The sequence below is a fragment of the Cucurbita pepo genome, chromosome 18 (genome assembly GCF_057944985.1).
Source record: "Cucurbita pepo subsp. pepo isolate OVF chromosome 18, ASM5794498v1, whole genome shotgun sequence".
Taxonomy (NCBI): domain Eukaryota; kingdom Viridiplantae; phylum Streptophyta; class Magnoliopsida; order Cucurbitales; family Cucurbitaceae; genus Cucurbita; species Cucurbita pepo.
In genome coordinates, this window is record NC_141815.1 from 9,198,508 (window position 1) to 9,223,282 (window position 24,775).

At 38.1% G+C, this 24,775-nt stretch overlaps 5 protein-coding genes across 6 annotated transcripts; 2 read left to right on the top strand and 3 right to left on the bottom strand.

Annotated features, from left to right (window-relative positions):
* Positions 1-62: 62 nt before the first annotated feature.
* On the bottom strand, positions 63-3,531 carry LOC111780006 (uncharacterized). Its single transcript, XM_023660240.2, is given in 3 exon segments — positions 63-425; positions 427-758; positions 848-3,531. Coding segments are annotated over 3 exon segments (3,168 nt in total). The 5' UTR covers positions 3,525-3,531; the 3' UTR covers positions 63-266.
* Positions 3,532-7,001: 3,470 nt separating this feature from the next.
* Positions 7,002-7,966, bottom strand: LOC111780270 (mitochondrial import inner membrane translocase subunit TIM17-2). Its single transcript, XM_023660624.2, has one exon. The coding sequence runs from the start codon at positions 7,878-7,880 to the stop codon at positions 7,200-7,202; it is 681 nt and encodes a 226-aa protein (XP_023516392.2). The 5' UTR covers positions 7,881-7,966; the 3' UTR covers positions 7,002-7,199.
* A 1,278-nt stretch (positions 7,967-9,244) lies between these two features.
* Positions 9,245-15,455, top strand: LOC111780203 (uncharacterized). Of its 2 annotated transcripts, none has more exons than XM_087119424.1 (14): positions 9,245-9,643; positions 10,189-10,244; positions 10,352-10,526; positions 11,102-11,215; positions 11,375-11,446; positions 12,310-12,426; positions 12,514-12,591; positions 12,716-12,778; positions 12,857-12,953; positions 13,376-13,454; positions 13,535-13,746; positions 14,148-14,293; positions 14,543-14,665; positions 14,830-15,455. In XM_087119424.1, the coding sequence occupies exons 1-14, from the start codon at positions 9,536-9,538 to the stop codon at positions 14,989-14,991; spliced, it is 1,602 nt and encodes a 533-aa protein (XP_086975550.1). In that variant the 5' UTR covers positions 9,245-9,535; the 3' UTR covers positions 14,992-15,455. The 2 variants fall into 2 exon arrangements, with proteins under 2 accessions (XP_086975550.1, XP_023516306.1); XM_023660538.2 differs by having other exon boundaries at positions 9,248-9,643; positions 11,102-11,203.
* Positions 15,456-15,603: 148 nt separating this feature from the next.
* On the top strand, positions 15,604-17,857 carry LOC111780206 (senescence/dehydration-associated protein At4g35985, chloroplastic). Its single transcript, XM_023660540.2, has 4 exons — positions 15,604-16,481; positions 16,552-16,670; positions 17,193-17,359; positions 17,464-17,857. The coding sequence occupies exons 1-4, from the start codon at positions 15,894-15,896 to the stop codon at positions 17,709-17,711; spliced, it is 1,122 nt and encodes a 373-aa protein (XP_023516308.2). The 5' UTR covers positions 15,604-15,893; the 3' UTR covers positions 17,712-17,857.
* A 2,168-nt stretch (positions 17,858-20,025) lies between these two features.
* Positions 20,026-23,576, bottom strand: LOC111780205 (putative protein phosphatase 2C 6). The gene is made up of 4 exons (XM_023660539.2): positions 23,059-23,576; positions 21,202-21,489; positions 20,986-21,091; positions 20,026-20,599 (listed from the first exon to the last, which is right to left on the bottom strand). The coding sequence occupies exons 1-4, from the start codon at positions 23,542-23,544 to the stop codon at positions 20,292-20,294; spliced, it is 1,188 nt and encodes a 395-aa protein (XP_023516307.1). The 5' UTR covers positions 23,545-23,576; the 3' UTR covers positions 20,026-20,291.
* Positions 23,577-24,775: the final 1,199 nt, after the last annotated feature.

Sequence of the window (24,775 nt, forward strand, 5' to 3'; positions counted from 1 at the left end):
AAATCCTCCTTTTGAATTAGATCAATCCATCAATGGATGATAACTAGAATTGTCATCAAGCATACAAATAAAATAGTTCCTTTTTCATTGTTCTTTCTGGTTTCCATTTCATCTCATCATCAGTGTTCAATGCTCATTTACTCGGAAGAACGGTTCTTTCGCGCTGAAAGCCGAAACCGTTTGGCCCTGCTTTAGCTGAACGACTTCTCTTTTATCATCATTGTGGTTCAGCTAAAATATACACGACAGGGATCGTTATTCAAAGTTTACAAAACAAACCGTGTCGACCCGTCAACTCGATAGCCATTTGTGCTCGGAGCAGTGGCTCGAGCGCCGGGTCCTCTCCAGTCTCCATCACTGAAGAGAACCTTGACGGTTACATCTTTCAAGTAATCGTCATATCTCTCAGCGAGCCTGTACTTTTTGATCTCCATGGTTTTGAGGTGTCATGGTCCGGCTGCGGACCAAGATTTGCAAAGCCTGGTTCATGCTCGGCCGGCTGGTTGGCGCACTGGAAGTGCAGATCAGTCCTAGTTTGAACACACTGCACATGTCATCAAGATAATGTGTCTCCTTCACATCCTCATCCAATGCTTCGACTATTGCCTTGCCTTGTTTAATGAACTCCCAAGCCCACATAGCCAGAGACGAGTCTTCATTGCCGGTAAGAGCTTCCTTTCCGGTCACCAACTCTAGAAGTATAACTCCAAAGCTAAACACATCGATCTTCTCGTTAATTCTCGTTATCTGGGCATACTCTGCAGACATAATAGAACAAGCTTTTAGTTTTTCCTACCAATGTCTCATGTCAAATTCTCTTATAGATTGGAACAGGGAGGTCTCTTACCTGGAGCCATGTATCCGAAGGAGCCCGCGACAGCGGAGACTGAAGCTGGTTCCCCTTGCTTCACCAGCAACTTAGCTAAGCCAAAGTCTGCTATTTTGGCATTGAATTCTGAATCTAGTAAGATATTGCTGGACTTCAAGTCTCTGTGAATTACCGGCGGGGAGCATTCATGGTGCATATAACAGAGGCCCTGTGCTACCCCCACTGCAATTTGAAATCTCATCGGCCAATTGAGGGCGACACCGCGAACAGCGCCCGACCCTGCAATTCTTGGCAGTGAGTTCTTATTGTGTAGCCATTTGTCCAGGCTTTGCTTCTCCATGTACTCGTAAACGAGCAGTCGTGAACTTTCACAGGAAACGCAGCAGAGGAGTTTGATTATATTGTTATGTCGAATCGAACTGAGAATCTCAACTTCCGCCATGAATTCTTTCTCAAGCTTGTGGTCTGACTTTCTGCTGTTCCATATTCTCTTCACGGCCACCATATCGCCCAGATTATTCACTGGAATCCGGTAAACTTTCCCGGATCCACCGCTGCCGATCACGTTGTTCTCCGACAGCCCAGATAAAAGATTACCTTCCGAGAAATTCAGCCTCTGAAATGATGTCAATTTCCATTCAACATCTGCTTTGATTCCCGTTTTTGTATAGATTTTGATTATGTACAGAGCAGAAACTACAAAGAATATGGATATTATTACGCCCAAACATACGATCAGAGCAAGATGCTGCGATGAAATCTTTCGCAAATTTTGAGTTCTTAAACTGCAGCCGTCCAGATTTAAACAAAGACCCGGATTGTTCAAAAAGCTTCTTGCATAGATTTCACTCTCAAATGCAGGCGGGATTTTCCCAGACAGAAAATTTGAAGAGAGGTTGAGGAAATTCAAGTTCAAATTTCCCAGTTCGATCGGAATTGTTCCGGAAAGTCGATTCTCTGAGAGATCAAGATCATTAAGGCTTGGTAAATTGCAAAATTCGTTTGGAATTTTACCAGAGAGACGATTTCGACTGAGTTTAAGGCTGTGCAATGATCTCCATGAAATGATGTTCCGTGGAAGCTCCCCAGTGAGTTGATTTCCATCGAGCAATAGCTTGTTCATCTTTGAAAGGGCAGTGAGTTCTTCAGGAATTCGTCCTGTCAATCGATTATTGCTTGCTTCAATCTCGGTCAAATTCCAAAATGAAGATAACTCTGATGGGATTTTCCCTGAAAATTTGTTGTTACTGATTTGTAATCTCGCGAGATTCTTGGAGATTCTCCGAGGGAGTTCATCCATGAAAGAATTGTCGTTCATCATTACAAATGTTAAATTCAGAGACGTCCATAAACCGACCGGAATTTTCCCGGAGAAGTTGTTCTTATGAACATCAATAATGAACAAGCTATCGCAACTCCCAAGAGATTCTGGTAATTCCCCACTAAGATTATTGTCGTAAGCAACCACTCCTTTGAGCTTACCGCTGGAGCAGAGGTGTTCCGGCAAGCTTCCGGTGAGCTTATTTGAACTCACCTGAAAACTTTCGAGGATCGAATTTCGCCCGAAATCTGGCGGTAATGTACCGTTTAAATTGTTGCTGAATAATCTGACATCTGTTAATAATGGAAGACGACCGATACTTTCTGGGATTTCTCCACTTAACTGATTTGAACACAGAAGCAGAGCCGTTAGTTCCTGAAGATCGCCGATAGCCGCCGGAATTCTTCCGGTCAGATTATTTTCCGACAGGTCGTATTCGGTGATTTTCTTAGAATCAATCCGCTGAGGAATTTCACCTGATAGATTGTTTTTGTAGAGATAAACGATGCTGAGATTCTTCAATGTAAACAAACTGCTAGGAATTTCCCCAATCAAATGATTCTTCGACAAATCCAATCGCTCGAGGGCGGTCAAGTTTCCGATCCATTCTGGAATTTCACCGTTCACGTTTGATTCTGCCATCCACAAAAACGTCAATTTCTTCAATTGGGCGAAACTGGGAGGCAATTCAGCTGGTAGCAAATTTGAATTATAAGCCAACAGCAACTCTTCCAGATTCGACAAGTTGCCGATTTCAGATGGGTAAGTCCCATTGAATTGATTCATAAAAAGATGAAGGTACCGGAGTTCCGACAACCGCGAAACGGCTGTCGGAATGTCACCGGAGAAGTTGTTTGCGCCGAGATTAAGAAAATGGAGGCGAGACAAGCGATCGACGTCATTGGGTATCGAGCCGACAAAGTAATTCTGCGAGAGGTCGAGGTAATTAAGGTTCGAGCAATCGTAAAGCGTGGTCGGAAAGCTGCCGGTGATGAAATTGTACTGAAGATCAATAAAGGTGAGATTTTTGAGGTCGCAAATGAAAGGGGGGAAAGTTCCGTTCAAATTATAGGAAGGGAAAAGAAGGGCAGTGACGGAATTGTCAGTACACTGAACCTCCGGCCATGTACAATGAGAAGCATTGGAGGAGCGCCAATGGTGAAGCGGCGGTTGGTTGTGCCAGAAGTGGTTGAGTCGGAGAAGAACAGAGTGTTCTTGTTCGTAGAGGTGGGAATTGACATGGTGGGAACAGAGGAGGAGGAGGAGGAAGAAGGAAATGGTTTCCAGAGAAGAAAAAGATGTTGTCATGTGGAGAAGATGATGAAAGGTGTTTGGAAGGTGTTTGGCTATGGCGGAAATGTTCATAATTTTCATGTGCTCCCAATGTGAACTCCAGTGTGTTGCTGCGATCCTACGCTCTGTTAAATTTTGACGAAAATTTTGTACTTTATCTACAAAATAATTTATATTTAATACAATATAATATATATATATATATATATACCTTAATTTTGAATGGAAATTACTGGTTATTCATTTTAAAAAAAAATATTCTTTAAAAAATATGGTATAATTTTCAAAACCCTTTCTTTTTCAAGTTTTTTTTTTCATAAAAAAATGGTATTATTTTATTAAAATTATCTAAAAAATCTAAAATTTAATATCATGATGAAAATTAAATTAAATTTTAATTGATTGGAATTGTTAGAAGTAAAAAACGAAAAAAATATTATTTATTTATATAAAATTCTTATAGAATTTTCTGCAACACTAAATTATTTGATTTTGAAGCAACTTATTTTCAGAATTTTTATACTTAAATAAGCATTAAAAAAAACTTTTAATTAAAGGCGGTTGAAAAGTTTGAAAAGTCAAACTTGACAATGAGTCAACACAACATGTTTATTATTCAAAACCAAAAACCAAGAAAATTAAATAAAAAATAGAAAAGGGTTGGAAAGTTCCCTTTCTTTCTCCCTTCCCTTTCACTTCACTATTCCTATTTTTATTTATTTATTTATTATTATTATTTTTTTTTTTTGTAATAAAAGTCCTTTCACATTCCAATATCTAATTTTATAATTCCTATTTACAATTTGCTCTTTCTTTATACTTACTTTTCCTTCCACTAACCTAATAAAAAAATAAATAAATAAATCATTTTTTCATATATCAACTTAAATTCATACGCTAATATTTTTCGATAATAGATTAAATAAAAAATTTATAGTTCCTCAAATGAATTTTGGTATTAATATTCATCGTTCTTCAATTAGATATACATATTTTGAAACCAACATTATTATTAATGGAGTATTTCAAGATTGCATTAAAATGTGTAAAGTGTAGAAGATGAGACAATGTTGCACAAAATTAAAATTTGCACCCACCAGGAAATTATGCAATTATCTAAAAAATATTAAATAAACAGAATTTCTTACCCCTATTATGAGTAGAAAGATTCAAACTTTTAATCTCAATATCAATAGTAACTAAAAATGTTATCCATATATTATTTTATTTCGTATTTCTTTGCTTACTTAGCACGACGAATCTTAAAATTGATCAATGAAATCAGAATAAGTTATGTTTAAACTAAGTCATCTTATTTTGAGTGCAATATGTTAGAGTATACACTCGAGCATTTAATAGTTTAGACTATAACGTAATGCGTTAATTAATTAGGTAATTTTTGGTTGTCTCATATAGTTTTAAATTTAAAAGAAAAAAGAAAAAAAAAAAAAGAGAGAAAAAGATGAATTTTGCTTGGAACAAAAGACGAAAGTAGTGAAAAAGAAATTAAGGAAAAAGGAGAAAGTTGGTGGAAAAGAGGGGCAAGCGGGTAGCACATGGTAGTTGACTGGACTGCCCCTTCCATTCCGTCGAACCGCTTTGGTCGCTTCTTTCCCAATTGTTTTTATTAATAATCTTTTTGGAATTCTTTTTTCACACTTTCAATATAATATTTTCTACTTTTTACTCCATTATCATCTCTCACTTTATTTTAGTTATTATTATTTTCTTTTTATAAACTTTAATTGTACCATTTAATTCAACTAAATATATATTTTAATGTCATGCGTGGGATGATTTGCGTGGGATGATTTGGATGATTGCTCATTTACTCCTTTGTTTTTTCTCTTCAATTTATTTTAAAGGGTATCTTGGATAAACTCTAATTTTTTAATTTTTTTGGGTCGGGTTATTTTATTCCCTTTTAAAATTTATTTTCAATATTTAAAATGATGAGAACTTATTTTTAGTAACGGATTTAGTCGGTCTAAATAAAAGTTAAAGTTAAGAGATATGAATATTAAAAAGAAATATATATTATAAATTGAGAGAGAAAAATAGAATTAAAAAAAAAAATATATAGACCATAATAATATTTAAATTTAGTATCATTGGTTTTTCTTGACTAATGTATACTATAAAAAAGAAAAGTGTAGGAAAAAAAGTTCTAAAAATAAAAATATGGAATTTCATAAGTACGTATTGAAATAAAAATAAAAGGGAAATTATATACGAAAATAAACATATGGTGACGTAATAAATATGACCGGAGTTTAAAGCATTTTGGAAGAGCAATCAAGTATGAGAGACTCAAAAGCTCAAGCAATGCGCAATGGATAGCAAGCCAAAACAAGACACTCAAACTGTGGAAAGGACGAAGAAAGAAAAGTCGTTGTTAAACCCTAAACCCTAAACCCTAAACCAACGAAAGAACAGACAGACAGCACAATTGATAGGGACAAGGAAACCCAGTCTTCGAAACCTGTGGTTCAAGTTGAACTTCATGTTCTAAAGACCAAGATGATCTACACTACCGTCCATGGTTGGTTTGACTTCAGTATTTACCCGAGAGAAAGATGTAGTCTTTTAGTTGGAATAGAAAAGCCAGCAAGAACGGAAGCTAGAACTTAGAACAGGCAGGAATTACTGAAGGCCAACACTCTTACCACTCTCATCCTATATTCAATTCAAGCCCATGCCCTCACATTCTAACTCCTCCTACTACTTCAGGATCAATTCATTCATTCAAACTTCCATGGATCTCAAATTTTGAATATTGAATTCCTTAAGCTGAATCAGCTGTTATGGAAAACTTGATGCCTCATTTGTTTGATATATTACCCTTGTAATAACCAAGTGCAGATATTAGACTCTCTTTCAGGCTTTCACTCAAGGTTTCAGATATTAGACTTTCTCTTTCGGGCTTTCACTCAAGGTTTCAGATATTAAACTCTCTTTCAGACTTCCCCTCACGGTTTCAGATATTGGACTTTCTCTTTCCGGCTTTCCCTTAAGGTTTCAGATATTATACTCTCTTTCAAACTTCCCCTCAAGGTTTTCAGATATTAGACTTTTTCTTTCAGATTTCCCCTCAAGGTTTCAGATATTGGACTTTCTCTTTCCGGCTTCTCCTTAAGGTTTCAGATATTGGACTTTCTCTTTCCGGCTTCTCCTTAAGGTTTCAGATATTGGACTTTCTCTTTCCGGCTTCTCCCTTAAAGTTTCAGCTATTGGACTTTCTCTTTCAAGCTTCTCCTTAAGGTTTTTAAAACAGTCTATTAGAGAAAGGTTTCCATACCCTTATAAAAAGATTGCTTCGTTCCCCTTTCCAATCGATGTGAGATCCCACCGTTCACCACATTCAGGACCAGCGTTGGGATCTCACAACCTTCTAACACCATTTCAAAACTACCTGAGAATAGAAATTATTTAGAAGTTCAAATGGAAATTGGAGACTGAATTGTGTGGCTATAACCCAGAACAAAATTTTGGATTGCTATCAACTCTAAGCAAGGTCCAACTTTCCTTAGGAAAGGTAAATAGATTACAACCTGATACTTCTCAAAACATGCTTCTTTCCTTGTTATTTTCCCAGTTAACTTGGTAAAGGATCAATGGTGTTCTATAATCTTACTCTTACAGATCACTATTTCAGAACAACAAACAATGCCATTGCAATTTCATGTCAGCGTGAATCGTAAACTGCCAATTCTAATACACTTCCCCTAATAAATCAAGTCTCAGAATAAAGAATATTTACTTGTACTCGAAATTCGGCACCGGCGGCGAATCAAAGCTCTCCAAAATCTTCGTGTCGCTCTCTCCACGACTTGCCTCTGAATCCTTTTTCTGTCCGCCACCGAACCATCCTCCGAACCACGATTCCGAACCCGCATTTGAAGATCCCGGACTTGCACCCGACGTTTGCGGTGTTGCTAGACCCGGAATCTGGTCCATAGGGTAACCAGGGACGCCGCCCATAGCACCGGCGTCGTCGATCATAATAGGAGCGTTCTGCGGTTGACTAAGCACCTTATTCAGCATGATCCCAGCCCCCTCGATCAGAGCCAATAGAACACCGCCGAACAAAGCCGAGCGGGCGGAGGCGCCGAAGCCCTGACGCATCTGGAGGAAGCCGCCAGTAGCGGCTCCGGCTATGATCGAGTTCCATGGATCTTCCTTCTGGCGGAGGTAAACCATGGAACAATCGAAGGTGGAGAACAAGCCACCCCAAACAGCAAAGCTACCGCCAATACGAGGCGCATTCATACGGACGGCTTGAGAACCGCCAAGAAGGCGAGCGCCTTTAGGAGAACTATAAACGCCTTTGAGAAAGTGAAATGCAGAGCCACCAACGGCACCCATACCAAATGCACCGCCGATGTCATCGAGAATCCGATCTGGACAAGGCTCCCGAGAAGTCTCCGGCGTTCCCATGGAAGCTTGATCGGAAGGTTTTGTGGATTGATCAAGCCCAGCGTTTGCTCTTTCCGCGGGTGGGTGCTGTGGGAAATAGGTTTCCTTTCGCTTTGGTTAATGGAGCCGGTCCGGTTCGGGTCAGAACAATCAATTCTTACCCGAAAAATTACAACATTAATCATAATACCGATTATGGGCTTTCTTATCGATAGCCCCTTGGGCTTCTGAAGTCATTGGGCTTGAGCTTACCCCAGCCCATGGGCCTTATAAGTCCACTCCACAACAAATAATAATATAATTTTATTGAAAAGTAATACAATCAAACATGGCCCACAGACAACTCATCTCTTGTCTTTTTCTTGCCTCACTGTTCTTATTACCCAATCACTGCAAACCATTTCAGTTCCTTTTATTTTTCAAAAAAAAGTTGAGAATTTTAATATATATATATATATAATTTTAATGCGATTGAACATTAGTGTGATATTGATGTCCCACATTGGTTGGAAAGGAGAACAAACCATCATTTATAAGGGCGTGGAAATCTTCCCCTAACGGACCCTTTTTAAAGTATTGAGGGAAAGCTTGAAAGGGAAAACCCAAATAGGGCTAGTGGTGTATCTGGGGCGTTACAAATGGTATCAGCGCCAGACACTAGACAATGTGTCAGCCTTCTCGCTATTATCCGAAGGGGGATAGACACGAGGCGTTGTGCCAGTAAGGACGCTAGAGGAGGGGGTCCCACATCGATTGGAGAAAGGAACGAGTATTGATGTCTCACATTCGTTGGAGAGGAGAATAAACCACCATTTAAAAGGGTATGGAAATCTTTTCCTTTTAAAGTCGTGAGGGAAAGGGAAGCCCTCCATTTGGGCAGGACAATTATTTTTATTAATTTATGCATTTATTGATTAATGAAGCGTGCATAAATCAATAATGAATAAATAATAAAATGAGATTAATAATTGAGGTGGAAGAATCAATCAGGATTTGATAAGAGCACTCCGAAACTTGGGGGGACAATTAGAGGAAAAAGGTTTGAAAATTAAAAAAGAAAAAAAAAAAGAAAAAAAAAGCTGTGATAAAAGCGACAGCAGGAAAGGAATTGGAATAATAGATGCGGCATCTTTTTGTTATTATTTATTATTATTATTTGGTAATTAATTATGGTGACACGGTGGAAAGAGTTATTAAGTTTAAAAAAAAAAAAAAAAAAAAAAAAAAAAAAAGAAAAGAAAAGAAAAGAAGAGATTATATAAGGTATGGTGGTTGGCTATGAACAGCAATGAGCCGACCATAAGTAACGGTCTCTTGCTCGTTTTAACCTTCCGTTTTTTTGTGAATATTTGTGTGTGTCATTGTGAAATTGGATTTGTGGTCAAGTGAGGCCCGCCCCGCTTCTTCCTATTATAAATTCTCGACGACTCACATTTCACTCCCTTTTCCCTTCTCCGTCTCTCTTTTCTTCTCTTCCTGTGTCATCTTCTTTCTCCAATTCTCCCCGTGTTTTTCTTTCCACGGAACGATTTTCGTCCATTGAGATCTGATTAATTCGGGAAGACGGAGAAAGGGATGCGCTTTTTTCTTCCTTTCTAGGGTTTCTTTTCTGCCTCGCCCTCCATTGCTTTGCGACTGCGTGTTGCTGCCGTCTGTCTGGGCTTTTTTTTTTTTAAATGGACGGAGGGGGAGGAACTTTGTCTTCAATGGATGCTTTTGATTCCTTCCTCTTCTCTCTTAGCAATGCATTTTCTACTCCTCTTGCACTCTTCGTTCAGATCCAGGTTCGTTTCTCTTTTTTCAGATCCAGCTTTGTTTCCCTCTTCTCAAAATCAATATATATTTTTCTTAAAAAAATCTGGGTTTAGCTATTTTGGTTTTTATGTTTTGCGCTCTCTGCTGGTTCTGGGTTACTAAGCCTTAAAATGGGAAATTCGCGTTTCTTTCTAATACCTTTTTGAGCTGAGGTTTAGTTAGTTAGTTCTATTCTGGTTTTTGAATTTTCTAGTGGCTCAGTAGCAGTGTTTGTGAAAGGAAAAGTTTGAATGTATTTCCATTTCTTTCTTTCTTTCTTTTTTAGTGTTTGTTTAAGCTGGAAGTTGCTATGATGTTGAAATTGCGTCTGGATTTGGAAATGTGCTTTGTAATTTGAAGATTTTTTTCTTTTGGCTGATCGGACTTTAAGCTCTCAGTTTAAATTTGATGATAGTCATTGAACTTCTTTGATGCCTGATTCTCTCATTCACTGTAATATTATAGATATTTCAACGCGCTGAAGATTTTTCTATCATTTTACAGAAGCCTCTTTTCTTTGAATTTATTGTTATAGGGATGCGTTATCTGCCTAGTTCTTGCTTTTGGGTGGGCTTGTGCTGCTTATGTCAGGTACTCCTATAATCTGAACTCTGTGTGATCTATACTCCATCCCATGGCATATGAATGTCTAGCACCTGTTTAACTTATAAAGTGTTGTGCTTCCATTCCCCCTGCAGAAATAGAGAAATTAAACGTATAAAGGGGAGAGTTCGAGCTGGCAATAGCTTTGCTTTCATTTGCAATGACATCAGTGAACTCGAGCACTCCAATCAAGTCAATCTACCGAGGGTGACAGTTATTATGCCTTTAAAAGGCTTTGGAGAACATAATTTACACAATTGGAGAAGCCAGGTGAGTTTCTTTCTTTTTCCTTTTCGATGGTGGGCGGGGGATTGATGTTTTTTATGCACCTGCAAATTAAGGAAAAAACAAATTTTCCTTTCATGTTCGGTCCTTGAATAATTGCCAATGTTTCTCATACCTGAAATGTTCGGTCCTTGAATGATTGCCTACTTCAATTATTATATTTTTATCATATTTATCCTAATAGATAAAAAAAGAGGAAATCAAGTCAAAATTGTATTTGTTGCCACATGTTAAAGAAGCAATGTAACGTAATTTTATGGTTTCAAATGGGAATAAGATCTTACAATTGTATATTTCAAATTACATTATATGTATTTCTGCGGATAATTATATTTTGTACCAAAACAAAAAATAGGAATATTCCAGATGGGTTACCTGACCTCATATATTAGATGATTTGCCCATGACTCATCAGTATATTGCTTGTTTGAGATTTCCTGAAAGTGTTCAAGTTTGGTACTCTATCCGGAAAGTACATTGTTTTAATTTAGTCCCTTTGCAAATTAAAACTGTTCCTAGGTGTTGTGTTGCCTTCTTCTCATTTATCAATGAATTTCCAGGTGACATCCCTTTATGGAGGTCCTTTAGAATTTCTTTTTGTGGTGGAAAGTACGGAGGACCCTGCTTACAATGCTGTATTGCGGTTGCTATCTGATTATAGGGTTTGTATGAATGCATTCTCTTTCACCAATTTTTTCCATTCATAGTTCTTGTTTTCACTTATCATGGTTCACGTAAAGACTAGGGATCAACAGTTTGCAGAACTTTTTTTCATTATCCCCTCGCTTGGCATTTATGTATGTTTCTTTTTTTTCTTCTTCTTTTTCTTACAGGATGATGTGGATGCTAGAATTCTTGTGGCTGGGCTAGCAACAACTTGCAGCCAGAAAATTCACAATCAATTGGTATGTGATAAATTGCTGTTAATTTGTTTTAGTACTTTCTGTCACAAATGCTGGGTTGGAGGATTTGGATATGATAATGTAAGTTCCATATGAAAGATGGAGGAATCGTAGGGAATTGGTTTGGCAGAAGCCTTTATTGGAGGGATGCAATGTATTAGTTACGAGAGAGTTCTAGATGTCTTGCCTGTCGAACATTCTACTAGTATTCATGGTATACTGAAGTTAATTGTTTCTAGTTGAACATATTTGGCAAACTAATTTGAAAACAGTTTTTCACTTTTGTTTTCAAAACTATTCTAGTGCCGCTGCACATTCAAGTTTGTATTCACAAGGTTGAAGTTTGAGTGGCAAGTGTTGATAAGAAGTTTAGGACACCGATCTACTTCCCACAAGTGGTTGAAGGAAGATATCAGGGAATGATAATGTTGAATTTTACAGATGAGAGAAGTAAGGAGGTGGGCTTGGTTAGGGCTTTTAGAAGGATGACATTTATGTGGAGAGACACACCGGCTCTTGGATGTAAACGGTTTGGTTCTTTTGGCCATAAACGGTTATCTGTGGCTTGTTGCCCAGTGGAGTTAATTTGGAATAGTAAAAGGGGGAAGGGAAAGCTATTTGAGGGGATGCAAGTTATTGGTAGAGCTGGAGGGAGGGTCTATGGTTCTTGAGAAAATTCTAATGTCAGGAAAGTTTTGTACTTTTCCTTCCTCTTAACTAGTAGGCTGTACGCCGAAAAAAAAAACACTCTAGTACGCTGTTTTGTTTTGTTTTATTACCAATTTGGCTATTTTTGTTCATTCTTTGTATGAGAGGGTTTAATAATATATACTTATTAACATTGAGAAACTAATGCTTTTCTGCAGGTTGGGGTGGAGGAAATGCATAAAGATACCAAATATGTGTTATTTTTGGATGATGATGTCAGGTTACATCCTGGAACAATTGGAGCCCTCACAGCTGAAATGGAAAAAAATCCTGATGTATGTTACTTACTATCCACAATTTCTTGCGTGCATGCTCATATTTGGACTACAGATTGCTTTTATAACTCAATTTTATGTATGCAGATATTTATCCAAACTGGATACCCTCTTGATTTACCTTCGGGGAGTTTAGGGAGTTATTGCATCTATGAGTATCATATGGTATGATATGATATATTTTTTTTACACTTTCTAGAAGAAGAGAAATTCTTTTATGTGGAATTCCTTGGTCTGAAGTCTGGAAAAAAACAATTCTTACTTTTATGTGTCAACGTCAACTTTACAGCCTTGTTCAATGGGCTTTGCTACTGGTGGAAAAACATTTTTTCTTTGGGGAGGTTGCATGATGGTAAGTAGGTTCTACATCTTTGTAACTACTGTATGTGTAAGATATCAAGCTATCTTAACTTCATTCGACTTGTTACAGATGCATGCTGACGATTTTAGATATGACCGTTATGGAGTGGTCTCTGGACTTCGAGATGGTGGATACTCAGACGATATGACTCTAGCGGCTATAGCAGGTAACATACAGGCCATTCATCCTTATCAATAAATAAGGATATGTAAGGGGGGGTGGGGGTGCTCTATAGCTTTTAGTGAAATAGAAGCACAATCTAATTAATCAATTCAAATATACTTTTGAGTCCTCAAGTTTGGAATTCTATTTGTATTATGATACATAATACGACATCTTGGTGGATTTCTTACATACAAGATTCTTTTGCAACCACAGCCTCTTAATGATTATTAAAATATTGGAAGGCTCTCATGGTTTCTTCGTGGGTGTCACCTTGACCTCAACCCTTAGGCTGTCTTTGCTTCTATTGGAATATATTGACCTTGTCTCTCATAAATAATAAGAATAATAATAAATTCAATTAGCTTTCTATATTAGGTATCTCATGGCTGCTTTTCCGTTGCTACATGCTCTGTTTCTTTTCAGGTGCTCATAAGAGGCTTATTACATCACCTCCTGTTGCAATTTTTCCTCATCCTCTTGCTAGTGATCTAAACTTGGGAAGGTCTGATATCTATATTGACAAATACAGGCTGACAATCTTGTTTATTCACTTCCATGTTTTTGACCTCTTTGACATGGTAGGTATTGGAATTACTTGAGGAAACAAACATTTGTTTTGGAATCATACATATCACATGTTAACAAGATAATGAACCGAGCATTATTTACTTCTCACTGCTATCTGTCGTGGGGGTTTGTGGCACCATACTTTATGTCTATGATCCACGTTGCCGCAGCACTACGGTTCTATACTAAAGGGTACTCACTCGAGGAAGCAGGTTTTAGTTCTGTGGGTGAGCACACTGCTTTCCATTTTAGTTAGACTATCAGCATTACTTCATACCAAACTGTTACTTGAGATCCTTGTTTGGGTTACATTTCATGCTTACTTTGCTCAATGCTGAATGCCAATATGGTGAATTGATGGTAGGGCTTCCAAAGTGAAGTCGGAATGATAAGAGGATGTTTAGGGCATTAAGTATCCAATATATAATTACTGATTATTGGTGGTTATTAATGTAGTTATTTATGGTCTATATAAAATGGCAGCTTGAGTTGTTGAGGAAGTGTACTTGTAAATATAATACGCGCGTCAAATCCTTTTCTAAGAATGCTTGAGTTGGAGCTTTGTTTGTCTTGTGCAGTTTTCGGGTTGCCATACACAGCTAACTATTTTTTTTTTGTTCTTTCATAGGGATGTCAATGGTCTGCAGTCTTGCTGCATGCACTGTTATAGAACTCTTCTCAATGTGGAACTTGACACGGGTAGAAGTTCACTTATGCAACATTCTGTCCCCTGAGGCTCCCCAGCTCTCTCTTGCTTCCTACAACTGGGGATTGGTAAGCGTTTATAGCCTGTTATTTGGAGGATATGCTTGGTAGACACAATTCACCTGGTTGCTTGATTTTACATCTCAAGGTTGAATTGATAATGTCATGCATGGGTTTTCATCTTAGTGTATAATATTTTGACGTTCTAATTCGTCTTGAAGTTGCAGTTGAAATATTATATCATGACATCTTTTGATTAGATCATCAAGCTATTAATTTAACATCATGATTAGTAAATATGCCATCTTTTTGTCGCAGGTATTCATTGCAATCTTGGTGGACAACTTTTTGTACACTATCTCTGCAATACGTTCTCATTTTTCTCAATCAATCAACTGGTCTGGCATTCGATATTACTTGAAAGATGGGAAGATAAACAAGGTAACTTGGCTAAGGCCTTATATTTAGAGGCTGTAAATGAACTGGTTTTTGGTAGGCAAGAAAATTCTGGCTGTAAATGATAGAGTAGTTTAATGGCCTGAGTAATAAAAGTATAGTCAGCCAGTTATGATTACTGGATGAATGGTTGTTTTCATTCTCTGCAGATTGAAAGAAGTATACCAAAAGTTGATATGGGTCCAATTTATACGGACTTGGGAGGGAAGCATTTGTATGGGAAGAAAGGAATGGCTCCAAAGGTATCATTCCTGGGCTCCTTGGCCAAAACTTTGGCACAGTGGCGTCAACCTAAGAAATTCGATAGCTAGGATAGAGTTTGTTCACAAGAACTGCTAATTATTGATGATATGATGTGTTCCCATTTGGGGATCTCATGGGGAAGGGCCGATAGAGCAATATAGGTGAAAGAGTGGATTGAATAGCTTAGATTCTTTGGGACTACTCTGCCGCTCCATTTGTTGATTGTTCATTATTATATAGAGTTCTAGGCACTTCCTCTCATTCTTTTCTTTGTTCCTGTTTCATCCATTTTATTCCCACCTCGCCAGGGTTTGATTAGGTAATTGGCAGTGATTTTTTTCCCCCCCATGTGATTCTTGTAATTTCAATTATACAACCTTGTGATTTCCCCTCTTGTTTGCTATTTGAAATGATGTAACTCTCTGGTAGTGACAGTCTAGTGATTATTGTGTACCTCCTTGTGCCCTTGGTATTTATGATATTGTATTAAGTACTTAAGTAATACGAAGTTGCGATATTGTTCTTGACTTTATACTATATGAATAATACTATAGCTACTATTGGAAGTATATAGGCAACAAAGTTTGGAGGTAATTTGATTTCTACTGTTATTCTGAGTTTGAATTTAATATATTTCTTTTATCAAAGTCTATTCCTATCTCAGAAGATTTTGTGTGTCTTAACGCCTGTGATTGAAGGCATCAGACGTGAAAATAGCCTGTAAAGCTCTCATTATTCTCCACTGAAAGTCACTTTCTCTTCCTGCAAAAGTTATTCATCAAGAATAGAATAAAGTTACCCTGTAAGGATCAATTACACAACTTCTTCCAGACCTAATCTTTGGATTTCATTTATCTATTAGATTCCTTTATTATGATATAATCACACGTAAAGAACACAGTTCCATTATAAGAAAACTTAAGCAATTCCTTCTGCAATTAGCCTGAACTGTAGGCTAAAAGCTACCAAAATGGGCTGTTTCAGCTTTCGCCCTTCGAAATCTCCACCCCCCATGAAAGTCTCGCACCCCATCCAAGCTCCTCCTCAGGAAAACTCTGAACCCAAAAGGTTCAAACAAGAAGTCCTTTTACAGATACCGGGATGCAGAGCTCATCTGATGGATGGAGGAGAAGCTTTAGAACTCGCCAATGGAGAATTTAAAGTCGAAAGAATCATGGAGGACGACATGTGTCTCGCTACGATCATAAAAGTCGGCGAGGATCTTCAGTGGCCTTTGACGAAAGATGAGCCTGTAGTGAAGCTTAACTCTTTAAACTATCTGTTTTCATTGCCAATGAAAGATGGAGATCCTCTCAGCTATGGGGTGACATTTCTGGAGCAGTATAGCAGCAGTTTGAGCTTGCTGGACTTGTTTTTGAAGGACAATTCTTGCTTCTCTTACTCGTCGTGTAATGCAAACAACAAGAGCATCATTAATTGGAAGGAGTATGCGCCGAAGATTGATGATTACAATAACATGTTGGCCAAGGCAATTGCAGAAGGCACTGGCCAGATCGTGCAGGGGATTTTCAAATGCAGCAACAGTTATGCCAATCAGGTATTATCAACAATGAATAACCCAGATTCAGATTGTTTCCTGTGCTAAGAAAAATTGATCAAATTATCAGGTAAACAAGGGAGGCGAAATGATTCTAAACAGTCCTCAAGCTGCTGCAGGTGCAGAAAGATCAGGAAGTTCTAGTGCCACCCAAACCAACAAAACTGCAATCAACAGAAGCTTGAAACGGTAAGTGTCATCCTGAGAACAAATCAAATCTCAAATCTTATTTGAATGTTAGACTGTGAGATCCCATCGGTTGGAGAGGGAAACGAAGCATTCCTTATAAGGATGTAGAAACCTCTTCCTAGTAGACACGTTTTAAAACTGTGAGGCTGTCGCGATACGTAACGGGTCAAAGCGGACAATATTTGTTAGTGGTGGGCTTGGGTTGTTACAAATGGTATCAGAGCCAGACACCAGGCAGTGTGCCAACGAGGACGTTGGACCCCCAAGGGGGATGGATTGTGAGATCTTACATCGGTTGGACAGGAGAACGAAGCATTCCTTTTAAGGGTGTGGAAACCTCTCCCTAATAGATGCGTTTTAAAATCATTGTGAGGATGACAACGATACGTAACGGGCCAAAGCGGACGATATTTGATAGTGGTGGGCTTGGATTGTTACATATATTATGGTTGTCTGATAAGATTTCTGTTTCAAGTTTTTGAAAAACATAGCTTATTGGCATGTTCTTAACGAATGATATAGAGTAAGAAACCTGTCAAAGACGACAGAGAAGCTGAGCAAATCCATGCTAGACATGGTTGGGGTAGCCTCAGGATCAGTAATGGGTCCTGTAATGAAATCCCAAGCAGGAAGGGCGTTCTTTTCCATGGTTCCGGGGCAGGTCCTGTTGGCATCATTAGACGCAGTCAGTAAGTCCCAAAACCAAACATGTTATACATTTGAGTTTTCCAAAGATAAAAAGTTGCAGAAGAAGAAGAAGAAGAAGATAATGAAAAATGTGGATGAATTGCAGACAAGATTCTGGACGCAGCAGAAGCAGCTGAAAAGCAAGCACTTTTGGCGACCACGACTGCCACAACAAGAATGGTGTCAAACAGATTTGGGGAAAGTGCAGGGGAGGCAACTGGGGATGTGCTTGCCACTGCAGGGCACTGTGCTAACACTGCATGGAATGTGTTCAAGATTCGGAAAGCCATTAATCCAGCTTCCTCTGTCTCTGCTGGAGCTCTCAGGAATGCTGCAAAAACTAGAAGCTTTTAAGTAAGTCTTAGTTTCTTTTCGATGGATCTAGTGATTATAAAAGTCATGACTTATGAACTAACCACTTTAGATCGGTCTAGTAGCCTCTACGGGTCAATGTAAATAATAAACGATTTCAAAGAAATGGATTGAAGTTATGGTGATCACTTATCTAGGATATTAGCCCTCAAATTTGTTCAGAAGCATGCTTTGTGAGGATGATCTAGATGTGTGCAAATTATACAATTCCATACTAAATCAGCCACGTTTTAACCAAGTTTTGAAGATTCTAAATTTCATATTATTTTGAAAATAATAATAATAGAATGATCTTTTAAAAATAATATAAATATATAAACAACAGTCCTAATGATCTAAAAAAAAAAACACTCAAATTTATTATTCATTTAGAAAGAAAAAAAAGTAATATATATATATATATTATTTATTTTCATATTTATTTTTTATTATTTGAAAAGTGATTTTTTAAAATATAATTTGAAATTCAGCGGTAAATGTTGAAAATAAATAAATACATGCTTTACAAATTAATATTATACTTTAATAAAATAAAATTAAAAAAAAAAAAAACAAAATTTTGAATAAACCATCCCAACCATTCGAACCAACCTAGTCGAGGACACTTGAAACAGCTTGTTCTAACAGGAGCAAGATTCCAGTAGGGGAGGTCTGTGCTAAAGATGGAGCGACGAGGCTTCCCTGGTCAAGTCTCTTGTAGGAGACAGAGTGTGTCTATTAGTATCAGTTCAAACCACTTCAGCTGTGACCATAGCAACGAGCCTTTGGTCTAGCCGTGGCCTGGAAGCTCGCCATCGTTATCATAGCCGTCCAGCCACTCACAACATCCTGTTTGGGAAGCTCGACGCTTCTGAGATTGCGCTTGTGGACGCCGCCAGAATCCACCAATGCCCATGAATTTAACGATTTTCCTTTCCCAATCGTCAGGCTGCCATACGCTTTTTGTGTTTGTGTTTCTTTATTTTGGTTAATCAAAACCAAAATAAAACTTTGTACCTCTTTTGTCTTAAATATGTGGTTTTCTTAATTATTAAAGAAAAGAAATATATTTGATTTGGAGTACTGTTATAGAAAAGAAAATACATGAATGGGTAGAATTACACTGCAAATCTAAATCTAATTGATTGGGTGTTGGTTCTGAAAGATGGGTGCGAGGCAGAATATGGGGAAAGGGGTGCAACTCTCGGGAGGGACAGAAACAGAGAGTAGCAATAGCGAGGGCCATAACTCGAAACCCATCAAGAACTTATAATGGTGGGAAGGACGACCCTGGTCGTAGCCGACTGGCTGAACACCATCAAGAACTCAAAATTCAAAGGGGGATTCACCAAGGATCCTATGCACAACTCAAAAATCAAACGACTGCTTTCTTTAATCTTGCTAACCTCCAATTTCAGTCCTAACCCTCTAGAGTTTTTAGGCCATGCTTAAATTTTCAACCACTTGGTTAGGTCTAACGGCCCAAACCCACCTTTTACATCGATATTGTCTTTTTGAACTTTCTTTTTTTACTTCCCTTCAAGATTTTTGTTAGGTTCTTAAAAGAGGACTTTCCCTTTTGCACTTTCCTTGGCGGTTCTTAAAAGAGGAGGACTTTCCCTTTTGCACTTCCCTTGGCGGTTCTTAAAAGGTAGAGAGAGGTGGACTTTCCCTTTTGGACTTCTCTTCAAGGTTCTTCAACTAGTCTGCTAATGAGATGTTTTCACACTTTATAAAGTGATGTGGGATCTTACAATCCACCTCCTTCGAGGCCCAACGTCCTCGCTGACGCTTGTTCCCTTCTCTAATCGATGTGAGACCCCCAATCCACCCCCTTTGGGAGCCCAGCGTCCTTGCTGGCACACCGCCTCGTGTCCTTGCTAGCATATCATGTTGTGTCTAACTTTGATACCATTTGTAACGATCCAAGCCACTGCTAGCAAATATTGTCCTTGGATTTTTCTTTCTTGGCTTCCCTTCAAAGTTTTTAAAACGCTAGAGAGAGGTTTCTACACCCTTATAAATTATGATGCGTTCTTCTCCCTAGCTGATGTGGGATCTCACATTAGGACTCTGAATTAGGATGTATAAGGTAGGTAGATTCACTCGGACTATCTAATTCAGAGAAAGCGGATGAAAGTGCAAAATCTAGAGGCTAGAGGCGGGCACATACAGAGGATTACACAGGAAATTTTATAAATGTTGGTATGGTCAAAGATCTAATATGGTTCTACTCCAAGCATATTTTCTTTATCTTGATGATCTTCAAGGACTTGTGTCCTAGATACATTCTCTACTATAGGACTCTCGGAGAAAATAAAAGAACAGAAAAATCAATTCAAATTGATAGGAAATTTTAGAGAGAGAACAATTTCTCTCCATGACCAAGCAAAGCAGATTTTTCAATTTTGTTAGTGGGCTCTGTACACGTTTTTTGATGCAGAGTGGTGAGAACAGTGACCAAAACTAATATGGTATGTTATCTATTAGTTATGGAAGAAAACAGGGTGGAGCTATTAGAACCTTGGCTTCCAGATATCACGATTTTGGAAGAACAATGAGAATCTCCTGCATTTTCTGTCATTACCTCTGTGGGTTTGCTTTCCTTGCTTTCAGATCGATGACAATAACAGAAATGTTATCGGAACTGTTTCTTCCATAGGCCATTTCAGTGAGATTATTAGCCACAATCTGTGCCGGGGGTGTGTCATCAGGTGTCGACGACCTGCGGAGCCTCCTAAGAAGATGGCAAGCCACCTGCCCAACCTCTTCATTCGTCATTACATCCCAAAGCCCATCGCTTGCCAGAACCAAACATTCATCCTCGTCGCTCCTCGTTGTGAAACTAATTTCCGGCACTGGAATTATCCATGGCCGAAGATACCGATCCCCTGAACATCCATACACATAAAGCCATTTGTCAAGCTTAGAGCAAAACCCACATGCAAGTGTATGCAATTATAAGATAATGTAGGACTACTCTATTGAATCACTAGATCCCAGTTTCTGTCAAATCTCCCTCTCATCCTTCCTATTATCAGTGACAGTAGAAATGGAAATAATTGGGGGACACTCTACAAGGAGAGAGAGGCCCATAAGCCATGGGAGCATGGCTATACTCACAGTGGAATAGTCTTCAAAATTGAAAAATCATCCAAGTATAGACACGTATATCTCTGATAGGTCTGATTTATAAAGAATCGAAATTACGGTAAGGCAAAGGCTACAATCACAAAGACAAGATGAGAGAGAAAGAGAGAGGGAGAGAGGTGGAAACCTATGGCTCTTGACATAGCAAGAACTCCAAGCACTCTAGCCCCCATCCAGTTGATGACTTTGCCTCCCTCTCTTTCAATTCTCAGGAGTTCGTCCTGTCTATCAGGCTGTAACACGATCAATAAAACAAATGCTTTCCCTTAATGATTCATCTAAAGAAGTAATCGTGTAACACTACAGGAATTAAAATTGTAACTGGGTTTGGGAAACTAATGACCTTTTGATCGACTGTCAATGGAATCGCCTTATTTTTCTGGAACAGAACCGCCCGAGAGTCGCCACAATTGGATGCAATAATCTGGCAGCCAGATAGAACGACTACAACCGCAGTGGATCCAACCATGTCGGTTGCCACCGCTTCTGACACGACCTCATCATCAGTCCTCTGGAAGCCATTAGATAGGGCAACTTCCCACTTTTTCTGCCATTCATGGCCTTTGATTCCTTCTCTTCCCCACTCTTCCGCTATCACTTCATGCATCCGCTCCGCACAGAATTTGGCCACCTATAGATTATATATATATTAAAGTTTCCACGAAGTCGTTAGCTGGGTGTCATATATCTGAAAAGATGATAAACCCGACGAATCGACGCCGGAGGAAATCAGTACCAGTCTTAAATCAACAGAATTAATATGCTCTACAGCTCGTTGTACAACAACCAGTTCACTAGCATTAAAAAAACGCAGCACACCCAGTTAGACAATCAACTTTCAACCCTAATCATACTTTCACAAAAGTGTTAAACTACTACACAATTGATAAAGCACACAAATCGATGACTTCAATTATTCAACTAAACTTCGATCCAAAATTTCCAACTTCCCAAGAATCCGAAGATCATAAACATGGCTGGAAATCTCGCTCACAGATCATGATTCTTAGGCAGACAGGGCAGCTATTGGGGAACATTATCCGCAGCTATCTACTCACCTAGCCCAAAATAAATTTTCTAATGGTGTATGGGTGGGTGTGCATCATAAAAAAAAGATATTTCTTTAATTAATATCGTGTGATGTTCATAAAATATGGCGGTAGTTTCCAAAATATTTTGAAAAGTCATAATTATTTTACTCTTTTATGCTATCTGGGCGGTTGGTTGGTGGAATAAAAAATATTTTCTGAAAGATAATTTTCTAAAACGAATTATGATATACAGTCCATCATTTAACAAATAATTCAATCTAATCATGCAATCGTTTTTGCTTGATTGATAATTTTTTTCGTTAGCTTACACTCCAATTTTGAAAGAATCCAAAAAGAGTACTACAAAATTCAAAATTTTATATTAAAAAAAAAAACATAAAGCTCACTCCCAATGGCAAGAAAATGATGAAAAATAAACCAATTGGTGTCTCTTCCTAATTAGACGCACCATTCACCGAATGAAGAACAAGATACAAGCAAGACCACCCAGTAAAGGAATTGGAAATCGTGCGAGTTCTCAGAATTGGTGATTCTATTAGTCGATTAAACCAATAAATCCCGTGATTAAAACACGTCAGATAATAAAACAGTAGGACCCCATTTTTTCGTCACCTGGAAAATGAATTATTACGTCATCATAAAATTTAAATCTCAGCGACCTCTCTCGGTCTCGTGCATTAAATGGAGAATTTTTTTTCCCCATACCTAACCTCCAAACCGATTAAAGCGAACAAAAAAAAAAAGAGGGCTTCAACGACACGTGTCCTTATACTAAAATGGGAACCTCCTTAATTCTTTCGACGGGGACCATTAATTGCATGACATGTGTCATCCTTAGTGGAAAAGGCAATTATTAGCTTCGAAAAAGAAAAGAAATAATAGTAATAGGTAATGGTGCGTCAACATAAAATATTTTTCTAAAACAGGTTATTTGCGAATTATTTTTGGAGATTCTCTGTTCAAGAAAAAAGGAATTAAAAAGAAAAAAAAGAATTAGAGTTCTTTTCTAGCTGTTTCTGGTGAAGGATGAGTTATCTAATGCTGTAATCATTCGAAAGGTCAACATAAAATTAGCCCTAATTTGAAATTCGAAATTCGAAATGCACAAATTCTTAGGAAGACGATGGAAATTGAGAGGACGTACGCACCTGAGAGCCGCCGTGACCATCGTAAACGGCGAAGAAATGAACGGGCGAGATCTCCCCGGAGGTTCTGGAACCTGGAGCCGTACAACCTCCGACGTGATCGCATCTTGAAGACATGAATCCAGGCTTAACAGCTATAGCGTCCTCCATCTCCTTCCGCCGTCCGATAACCGAAGTGAGTCCCCAGTGCAGTCCCGCCCTATTGTTCCTCCCGACGCACTTCCGTCTGGCCGGTTCTAATACCGTGGTGGAGGTCATCGACGTGGTAAGTTCAACGGACCTCGGATCCAGGGCGACCTCAGCCACAATAATAGCAGGAATCTCACCGGAACTAGTGCTGGTGACGGAGATGTCGCCGGAACTGGAGGAGCTTCGGAAATCATCGCTGCTGAGTATGGATGATAAACCGGAACTGGTGGATGCGAGGTCTAGGTCGTGAAGTGAATCGTCTCGGTGAAGTTGGAGGTCGTTGCCGGAGACCTCGTCCATGGCCCCCTGTTCTGAGCCGGAGGGGTCTCAGAGAAAAGGGGGAGAGTAAGGAAGAGAGAGAGAGAGGGAGAGAATGAAAGGAAGGGGAAGAGGGAGAGATAAAAAGGGAAAGAAGAATGAACAGATGCAATATTGACACGTGTGAGTCGATATATAGGTAGAAGCCACACGCATTTGAAGAAGGAAAGGCGATGGATGGACTTTCTTTTTTCTTTTTTCTTTTTTCTTTTTTCTTTTTTCTTTTTTCTTTTTTCCTTTTTCCTTTTTCTTTTAGTCTTACTCAATCCCTTTTGGCTTCCATCGCCACGTGTCCTTCACTCCTCCCACGCTGTTGACGCCGTTGTTCTGGTCGACTCCCCATACTTGACTTCCCATTCTACCATCAAATATTTTTTTATTTTTTTATTTTTCTTAAATTTTAATAATATTATTTCTTATTTAATAAAAATTTAAGAAATTTAAAATTAAAATAGTTGGTGGGACATAAAGAATAAAAGAATTTTAATATATAGTTTTTGAATTATAAATGTGTAATGAGTCATATGGTTCCTAATTTCTGCTCGTGATGGGAATATATATAAGCGAATTAAATTCACGCCAAACAACAATACGCAAGTGAATTTACACACACAATATCTGTGCTAACTGCAAGGTGGCACGTCAAAAGCTCGGTGTGGGCCCACTTCTTTTTTTTTCTTTTCTCTTCTTTTTTTTCCAACTCTGGGCCCACATAACAGTACATTTCGGGCCTCATGCCAATGAGCTGTCAAGGATGAAAAATAGATAAAATAGAAATTAACCTACTTTTCTTTTAAATTTTACAAAAATAAATTAATTAATTGCTAATTTTGAAAATATTTTTTTTATTTATTCTTCAAATTTAAGAAACTTATGTTACAATTATTTGTTGCACGTATAAATTTACGGGTTAATAAACACATTTTGTTTCAGGTAGACGAAAACATGGACTAGTTTTAGTGAAAGAAAATATATATTTTTTTTATATTAACTCGGAAAAATGACGAGATTATTATAAAAATATGAATAAAAAACTAATTAGGGCTAAATGATTTTTCAACTAGAATTAACCATCTAACAACCTATTTTAATTATTTTTATAAAGTTAGAAACTAAATTATTCAATTTTAAAATATTGAAACATAATCTAAAAGTTGAATTAAAAGGTATATATATTTTTTACTATAAATAATACTATACGTGAAGGTCAAAA

Bases quoted from the DNA above. Each gene is read 5' to 3' on its own strand.
- LOC111780270 (XM_023660624.2), bottom strand. From the start codon at position 7,880: ATGGGAACGCCGGAGACTTCTCGGGAGCCTTGTCCAGATCGGATTCTC.
- LOC111780203 (XM_087119424.1), top strand. From the start codon at position 9,536: ATGGACGGAGGGGGAGGAACTTTGTCTTCAATGGATGCTTTTGATTCC. The intron at 10,245-10,351 runs GTACTCCTATAA...TTCCCCCTGCAG, and splicing joins GCTTGTGCTGCTTATGTCAG to AAATAGAGAAATTAAACGTA. The intron at 11,447-12,309 runs GTATGTGATAAA...GCTTTTCTGCAG, and splicing joins AGAAAATTCACAATCAATTG to GTTGGGGTGGAGGAAATGCA.
- LOC111780206 (XM_023660540.2), top strand. From the start codon at position 15,894: ATGGGCTGTTTCAGCTTTCGCCCTTCGAAATCTCCACCCCCCATGAAA. The intron at 16,482-16,551 runs GTATTATCAACA...TCAAATTATCAG, and splicing joins GCAACAGTTATGCCAATCAG to GTAAACAAGGGAGGCGAAAT. The intron at 17,360-17,463 runs GTAAGTCCCAAA...GATGAATTGCAG, and splicing joins GGCATCATTAGACGCAGTCA to ACAAGATTCTGGACGCAGCA.
- LOC111780205 (XM_023660539.2), bottom strand. From the start codon at position 23,544: ATGGACGAGGTCTCCGGCAACGACCTCCAACTTCACCGAGACGATTCA. The intron at 21,490-23,058 runs GTGCGTACGTCC...TATAATCTATAG, and splicing joins ATGGTCACGGCGGCTCTCAG to GTGGCCAAATTCTGTGCGGA. The intron at 20,600-20,985 runs GTTTCCACCTCT...ATGGATGTTCAG, and splicing joins TGCTATGTCAAGAGCCATAG to GGGATCGGTATCTTCGGCCA.